The following is an 8,722-nucleotide window of genomic DNA, read 5'->3' on the forward strand; positions in this document are numbered from 1 at the left end:
TGCCTCAAGCAAACAGGAGATGCCTTGGGGAGTGCTTCCCCTTGGGTGGTCTGTGGCATCAAGGACCAGATCCAGAGACCTGACGGGCCATGTAGGAAAGGGTGGACCCTACACCCTGGCAGCTGCATGTCACTCCGAGGCTAGAAGTTCTTTCTTGCCGTCTTCTCAAGAGACGTGCTGCTGCTGGGCGCCCCTGGGCCCAACCCACTGACCCACTGACCCAGTACACCTCGGATAAACATTTCTCAGGTCATGTCATTTACAGGCCTTGGTTTAGCAGCTGCTTGTCCCAGCCTGTGGCGTGGACTTTGGTGATCCTTATGGGGGTGGTGGGCCAACCCCTTCAGCAGAAGAGGCCATGGTAGGGAGGCCAGGTGGTGAGTTGAGAAGAACATGGGCTCCAAACTTAGGTGGACTTGGTTCTAGGCCCCACCCAGCCACTCACTAGCAGTGGCAGCTAAGAAATTCGGGCACGTTTCCTAGCCTCTCTGAGCCTCAGTTTTGTAATCTGTAAATAGGAATAAGCTATGTAGTATGTAAGACAAGGCATGCGAAAGCCCAGAGCACGGTGCTGCTATCGAGACCCCCAGGGAGGAACGGGAGGGAGGACAGGCCAAGGGAAGAAGCTGTCACAGGAAAGGGCTGTCGACCCACCTCCATGCTGAGGGTGGGAGGCCGCACCAACGCTCCACGGCAGCCACAGAACTTGACATTTTATGGGCTCTGTGGGATTGGAAAGTGGGAGGAGGAAGTGATAGCGTGCTGTTGAATGTGACGTGTCTCCCACGGGCCAGCTTGCTGAAGGGAGGACGGCCAGGTCAGGCTCAGCTGTGGGTGCCCGAGCGTCAACTGGATGGCGATACCATGGGAGGTGGTTGTGAAATTCCCCAACCAAACCAGACAGTCACTGCATGGTGCTGGATGGTGTTAGGGAGACCGCTGTCATCCGCCCCTCTGGGCCTTCGTTTTCTCTTCTAAAAGAGAATCCTGACCCTCCCCAAATCAGGTAGATGTCTAAGATCAGGCAAATTCGGGGTGGGTTTTGACCAGCCAACCTATGTATTCATTGATTCCCCCAAATGATGGCTCCCGCACTGACAGCCACACTCGGACCACGTGAAGACAAACCTGCGAAGGCGAGGGTGAACCTGAGGGACGTCCAGGGGACTGACGAGGCACAGAGTTGCTCGGACCCCAGAATTCACCCCGGACCCCTCCACAGTGTGAAGAGCATTGACCTCCACGTCTCAGCTTTGTTCTTCCTTGACCTTCCCGGGGATGCGGCGGTGATGAGAAGAATAAACCGCGATGTCATAGGAAGAACAACAGAGCAGACCGGACATTGTCTTTTAGTTCTGCCCACACTGACTGTAGGGCTTTAGGCAAGTTGCTAAACTCTTAGTCTCAGTTATCTGCCTATTAGATGAGGCGGTCAACTGTCTTGCAGAATTTGGGTTCCCGAGGATTAAATGAGATACTGCGTGCCCAGTGCATGCCCAGGGTGTGCTAAGTAAATGCTGGTTGACCCTCTGCCCCAGTAGAGGAGGGTTATCCCCTCAGTGATCGTAGAGGGCTGCAGCCCCCTGCCCCCACCACGTCACTCATTCCTCTGACAAATACACATTTACTTCTTCTTATGACGTGGGGCCTGAATTGACTGTCCCTGTGCCATCGGACCTCTGGTCTGGGAGAATTGCTGTCATCCATTGCGTCAGCACACGCTGGCATCCACTGCACAGCTCCGGTCTCTCCACCTCTGTTGTTCCTTCTCCGAGGAGGTGGAGCGTGGCTTGCATTTCTTTGCATCTCCCATAGCATCTGAAAGTGTCTTGTCCACAGCTACCCTTCATCAGAAGATGCAGCTCTGCTGATTCGCCGGGTTCATAGTCGGTGCTCCCATTTCACAGATGAGGAGACCGAGGCTTGGAGTGATTGAAGTTACTTCCCCAGGGGTGGCAGGGATTTGACCTCTGTTCCCACGCTGAATCCATGCAATTCTTGTGTGTGTGTGTGTGCGTGTGTTTGTTTTCTTATGAAAGATTCACTGGTTTGGCTTTAATTCGTTTTAACCCATAAGCTTTTAAAAATGGAATCAATCAGAGGAAAAGGGTGTAGGGGAGTAATTTTCCAACACTTCCCTTGTAAACTCATATTTTAGATTCTTCATTGGAGTAAAACGGGCTCTTCACTGCTTACAAGGTTATTTCTGAGTTGCAAAGCTATCTCCGTGTTGCTGTTTTTGCCGTGTCCCCCCGTTCAGTCTTGGCTGCCACAGTCAGTCAGACAGCGTGAGGACCCCTTCTCTCGCATCTGCAGTGGGGACCTTAAAAGCAGAGAGGAACAGTTCCAGGCCTGCAGTTCACTGTCTCCGCGTGGAGCTGCCGCTCCCTTCTGGGTCAGAGGCCTTGGGGAGGGCGTGGTTACTCCCTTGGAATCCTAGAACCACTGCACACCCACCTCGCCTCTGTGTCTGTTCCAGAATGTCTGCAAACCCGCAGAAGAGCCTCGGTGCCCACCCACACTGCAGGAGATCAAGCAGAAGATCGCCAGCTACAACAGCCGGGAGAAGAACTGCCTGGGCATGAAGCTGGTGAGCCGGCCTGCCCGCCCGACCTCCCGGCCTCCTCACACCCGCCCCTTCCCGTCGGGGCCTCAGGGTTGTGGAGGGTGGATAGCCGAGGCTGTCAGGCCTTCATACTTTAGAGAAATAGAATAAGATACAGATCCGGTCTCTGGCTCTTCCACTTTTTCACTTGTGACTTTGGGAAACTTCTTAACTTCTCTGAGTTTTCCGGTAAAATGGAGATATTGGTGCCCTTTTGGGAATTAGATGATATACAGTGGCCAAGGGCCCGGCATAGCTGTGGACAAGGGGCGTCCGCAGCCCCTCTTGGTGGTTGCACCGGTACCGCCTGTCTGGGGAAAGCTTCCTTGGATTGTGCAGAGCTCAGGGCAGGTCCCGAAAGCCCATTTTCAGTGGGGAGGAGAGGAGAAAATAGGAGAACCTTGCCCCCTGCTGGCAGGTTGCAGTAACTAGCTCTTTGGGGCTTCAGCCAGATGAGGCCCCAGAAAATCCAGTCACAGATGGGCCTCTGTTTAAGTCTTGCAGGCTGTGGATTTCTGGAAGGGGGCCACTCCAGACCCGCCTGTTAGAAGGGGGACTCACCTAAGGCAATCAGCATCTGTCTGGTGGCAGATTCAGGGCAGGTAGCCTGAGTCCCTCTGGAGGAAAAACCACAGCAGCCCCAAGTATCCTCTCTCGTAGCTAGATACTGTGGGCCTTCTTGGGGCCCACTGGGCACCCCTAGTTCAGTGGAGGCAGGAAGGAACTCAGGTAGACAGGTGGGCAGCACTCCTATTAGGAAAGGCCTCTGCAGCCCCTGCGACCTGGGGCAGTGGCCTGAGTGGCAGGTAGGACCGTGCAAGACAGACCCACCCTGACCCCATATGACCCCCCACTGGCAGAGTGAAGACGGCACCTACACAGGCTTCATCAAAGTGCATTTGAAACTTCGACGGCCGGTGACGGTACCTGCCGGGATCCGGCCCCAGTCCATCTATGACGCCATCAAGGAAGTGAACTTGGCAGCCACCACGGACAAGCGGACGTCCTTCTACCTGCCTCTCGACGCCATCAAGCAGCTACACATCAGCAGCACCACCACGGTCAGTGAGGTCATCCAGGGGCTGCTCAAGAAGTTCATGGTCGTGGACAATCCCCAGAAGTTTGCACTTTTTAAGCGGATACACAAGGACGGGCAAGGTATGAGGTTGCGAGCTCCCACCCAGAAGCCACCTTCCCAGCTCTGTCTGTGCCCCACTGAGCCGCCAGGCCGGGCGGGGGCGGTGAGGAGTGGCCCTCTCTGGGCACCGCAGTGACGCCATCCACGTGGCTTCAGGTCTGTGGAAGGCCGTGCACACATGCGGGACCAAGGGCTGGGTGGGGGCGCTCGCCGCTCACTGTGCCCCCCACTCCATGTGTGACTTCAGGAAAACCACACCCGGGGCCCCCCCTTCCTAGTCTGTGGAATGAGCGAGAATCCGCCCACTGCCCCTAATCTTTGGGGAGATGACGTGAATGGAAACACGCTTCAAACTCTGAGCAGACACCAGAGATAAAGGTCATTGCCCTGTTATTCCTGTCAGGTCCGTTCCCTTGGGTCGAAAGGATGACTATGTCCCGGTATCACCGCCCCACCTGTCTAGTCCCGGGGCCCCCGCCCCTGGCCCCCAGACAAGCCCAGCCCCTCTCTTGGTTTGCAGTGCTCTTCCAGAAACTGTCCGTCGCCGACTGCCCCCTCTACCTGCGCCTGCTGGCTGGGCCCGACACGGACGTCCTCAGCTTCGTGCTAAAGGAGAATGAGACCGGAGAGGTGGAGGTAGGCCTGGCCCTTGGCTGCTACAGAAACACAGCCCTCCGGGCACCGTGGGTGGGCGCGTGGGCACCGTGGGCGCCGCCCTCACCGCCCTCCCAGGTGCAGCAGGAAAATGACTTGAGAACTGGGCCCAGGTTCAGTGTATAAAGCAGACTTGCCAATGCCCTGGGTGGCAAGTCGGGGCCCGTGCCGGGCAAGGTCTGTGCTTCGTTTCTGAAAACTCAGGATGGAAGGGCCCTGAGAAACGGCCTGGGTTCAGCCCAGGTTGTTTTGCTCCAGGGTGGCCTGAGGCCCGGCAAGCACCATCTCTGGGCTCCACTGGGTATAGACATTTTTGAGCCTTTTGTCTCTCCCTGGTTCTTAAAAACTGGCCACACTCCCCCTAGGGAGCTGTCTCGTCTGGCGGTGTAAACCGGACTGAAACCAGACGGGCGCTGCCCGTAGCCCGGGACGCCTGGGAGGTGGAGACACCTGCTGAGGGCCGCGGAGCGTCGGTGTTCGCCGCTGCGTTCATGAGGCTGGGTGGGGGGAGCAGTCTTGGAGGTCACTTTGGAGATGTGGGGGATTTTGGCAAGTGGGGCTCTGTCCCTTTCCCCCACTTGAACCAGGCAGTTCTGGTTGTTTGGAGAAGTATTCCACCACAAATGCTTGAACACTGCTGGCCCAGAGGAAGCGCACGGGCCTGGGAGTTTAGAGACCTGGGTTCTGATTCTGGTTCTGCTGCCACAGGCTGTGATCGTGATTACACCACCTTCCCCCTGTGGACTTCAGATTTCTCATGCTGTGTGCACCATGGGGCTGAAACAAGATCAATCTTACTGCTCCTTTGTGCTCAAAGAATTTAGGAGCCAAAACCCCTGGCCCCCAGGGGCCTCAGCTCTGGGTCAGGCCGAGAGGCCAGGTCCCATCCGGGCAGGCCTGGGCCGGAGCTTCGAAGGCCATGTTATCTCATTGTTTGCTCTGCCAGCAGATGAGGAAACAGGCCGCAAAGGGTGGGATGATGAGTCCAAGGTCACAGGGTGGATTCTGGCTGAAACCCAGCCTCCCGCGTCTAAGTCCAGCTCTCCTGCAAAACCTGAGGGTCTGCTTGTTGGGGGACGCCTATCACCCAGGCACACCGCCGGGGCAGGCCAGCCGGCGCCCTGGGCAGAGAACATGGAAGATTATTGATTAATAATATTGATAATCGGCTCATGGGCTAGTACCTCTCGGTCATGAGTTACCAGGATTTGAACTTTTGTGGCTAATACGACATGGAAAACCCAGGCTTTATTCATGCTCCTGCCTGTTCAGTGGCAGATGGTGTGCGACTGTGTGAGCTTGGAGGCAGCGGGACCCCTCGGGGCGGGCGACTTCTAACCCGGCTCCCATTCCTTCTCCCTGCATCTCCCTCTTGCTTCACAGTGGGACGCCTTCTCCATTCCCGAGCTCCAGAACTTCCTGACCATCCTTGAAAAAGAAGAGCAAGACAAAATCCAGCAAGTGCGGAAGAAGTATGGCAGGTTTAGGCAGAAACTGGAGGAGGCCCTCAGAGAGTCCCAGGGCAAACCTGGCTAACTGGTCCTGCGTCCTCTGCTCCCAAGGCCCACGGATTGATTTTTATTATTAATTATTGTTTTGCCACAGACACTTTTTCTCAGGACACCCCTGATGGATGCGTTTGTGCCTGCCCAGCAGTCCCAGAGGTGGCACAGTCTCGGACGAACACGTGTACGCATGGGGCGGGGTCCTGCCACCCCCGGGCAGTGCCCGTCTGCACCCTGCCAGGCGGCACTCCTGTGAAGAGCAACTAGCGTCCTCTTGCGATCTGCAAGCCTCTCACAACCCAAATAATTGCACTGGAACCATTCACACTAGTCGGCAAAGGAAAGAAAAAAGGGTTCAGAGACACGTGTTCTTTCTCTGGCTTTTATTCTTCCATTTTTCTTTATTTGCTTCCCACAGTACCATTATTTATGAGTCAAAAGCTGTCATGTATCCCTTTAGCAGGTCAGCGCTAAGCCCCTGAAAGCAGGATAATGCTCATCAAAGGATTGTCCCCCACGGGCCCCAGATGCTCAGGTCAGGAGCACCAGAGATGCTCCTGAGTTGTCTGGAGAAGCTGCAGCCGGGCCCTGGCCCTCATTGCCTGAGTCTGTGCACCTGTGAGCCCATAGGTCTGCGCCTGCGTATGTGTGGTGCTTAGCCAACAACTCTGTGGTCTTAAGTTACAACGTTCTTTAATGCTGCCATCGCCCTCGTGTTTCCACCAAGGGGAAACCAGCTGTCCACCGTTTAGAAGTCTCCTGCTCAGGATGGATCAGGCAGGCAGAGAAAGCCAAGAAGCTTCGTGGAGAAATGTGTCCCGGCGTCTTCAGCCTTCCCCAGCGAGAGGACAGGGGAGAGCCTGGCTGCCTTCGTTTCCCGGCCCCGGCCCTGTCTCTCCTCCCGGGACGCGGAGTCTCCAGGTGCTGCTGGGGAGCCGCCTTGCGTGCAGAGGGCAGCACCTCCGACCAGCCGCCTGGAGTCCTTGGTGTTCTGAAGCGAGGGCCAGCCCGTGGCACTGCACTCAGAGAGCCGGGGGCTGGCCTCCCGCTGACCTCCAGTGCCTTTTTGTTTCCAGAAAGATAGGAGCAGGGAGAGTTGCTTGAAGCGTTGCTGCTGGCTTGTTCCTGCCAGGAAGTGGACCGTGGCAGTGTGGGAGCAAGGCCAGGAGAGCCTCCCTCTACATGTGAGGTCAGGGTCCCACCTTCCCATTGAACGCCCTGTGCTTTGATTCCCGTAAGTGATGTCAAACCACACTGCCAGGGCGGATCAGGTCCCGGCTCTCCATTGGTACTGGCTCCTCGTTTCAGTCCGAACTTACAAGTACACTAGCCAAACAACCCCAGCAAGTAGCCAGGGCTGCAAAGACTCCAGTGCCGAGAGAGAAAGACGCTGAACTTTAAAGCAGGCAGGTGTTCCAATCCGGCCTCTGAGAGACCATTTCTTCAGTGTCTTCTGCCTTCCCAGGTCCCTCTTGGGTTGGTCCAAGCTTGAGTTTCTTTGTGTAGCCTCAGAAGTTCCCTCCCCGACCCTCGCGGAATCCACACTGCCCTGACCCCAGAAGGAATGCTGACCCTTCCTCGGACACTCTGCTGGTCTTCGGAGCTGCAAAAGCCAGACAGACCAGCAGCTTGAAAAGATTTTTTAAACCACAAGCCCCTGGGGACCTGCCATCTCATGCTCAGCCTTAGCACTTCCCTCTCTTAAAGACTCTCTCTCCTGCTGCATAGCGAAGGGAAGGGGCGGAGAGTTGTTTTCCTTCATGCTGCATGTCTTGACCATGAATAAAAGGCACGGCTCCTACTGCAACTGCTTTGAATGCTGCTGAGAGCCTCCTTGTGATGGGGGTGGCTGTTTTATTTTTGAGAACAAAAGTCATGTACATATATACCATAAAGGCATACATAGCTATATATAAAGAGATGGGGGTGTTTATGAAATAAGAAAATTATGGGGAAATGCAGATTTTATCTAAAGCACAGTTAGACCCAGGACCCAGGCTGAGGTCCAAGCCTCTCAATACAGTGTGGATCAAGTATCCCTTCCCTCCAGAGGTGGGTATGACTGCTGGTAGTGCCTTTTATCGTCCTCTTGCCCAGTGTGTGTGTGTGTGTTTGTTTGGAGGATATTTTCTCCTTAAATGTCTTTCTTATCGGGTTTTTAAAAAAGTAATAAAAGCTCGTTGCAAAAACGACTCAGGCTGGAGACCTCGTCCTTGAACTTGACCCTCTCGTGGAACGTGGGAGCTGGGAGAGAGGGTGGGTACCGAGATGAGCACACGCTTCCTGGCAGTCAGACTTCCTTTTGCCTGAGAACAGAGGCAGGAAGGGTATGTTCAAATAATCTCGAGAGCACTGCTGGTGCGGCTCAGTGGTTGAGCGTCGACCCACGCACCCAGAGGTCGCTGGTTCGATTCCCGGTCAGGGTACATGCCCAGGTTGTGGGCCCGATCCCCAGTGGGGGGCATGCAGGAGGTGGCCAGTTGATGTTCTATCTCATTGATGTTTCTGTCTCTCTCTCCCTCTCCTTTCCTCTCTCTTTAAAATCAATAAAGAAAAAAAAAATTACAAAAAAGTAATAATCTTGAAAAAACTGTCCAAATACGTGGGCTGGAGAGTGCTGTCTAGGTGACCGGCTATTCTTCATCCCCACAGAGCAGGAGAGGAAAGGGCTTACTTCAGAAAGAGATGTTGAGTTAGAAAAGAGGGGCTTTCTGGAGCTAAGGATGGTTAACCTTCATGACCAGCTACTGAGGTAAGCAATGATTCTTCTGTTTCTTTTCTGATTCCAGTGTGTTCTTTTTTTAATTCGAGTATAGTCGA

The 8,722-nt window shown here is 54.9% G+C and overlaps 1 protein-coding gene across 2 annotated transcripts in view; it reads left to right on the top strand.

The window, feature by feature from the left end:
• RASSF5 (Ras association domain family member 5) overlaps nt 1–8,263 on the top strand; it is a 72,607-nt gene extending 64,344 nt beyond the window's left edge. For both annotated transcript variants that reach the window (XM_036272268.1, XM_036272269.1), the window contains 4 exons: nt 2,480–2,590; nt 3,466–3,763; nt 4,264–4,379; nt 5,781–8,263. In XM_036272268.1, the coding sequence (XP_036128161.1) occupies nt 2,480–2,590; nt 3,466–3,763; nt 4,264–4,379; nt 5,781–5,933 (678 nt within the window). In that variant the 3' untranslated portion in view covers nt 5,934–8,263. The remainder of the gene's footprint in view (nt 1–2,479; nt 2,591–3,465; nt 3,764–4,263; nt 4,380–5,780) is intronic.
• The last annotated feature ends 459 nt before the right edge of the window (nt 8,264–8,722 follow it).

This window comes from Molossus molossus, unplaced genomic scaffold (genome assembly GCF_014108415.1).
Source record: "Molossus molossus isolate mMolMol1 unplaced genomic scaffold, mMolMol1.p scaffold_m16_p_20, whole genome shotgun sequence".
Taxonomy (NCBI): domain Eukaryota; kingdom Metazoa; phylum Chordata; class Mammalia; order Chiroptera; family Molossidae; genus Molossus; species Molossus molossus.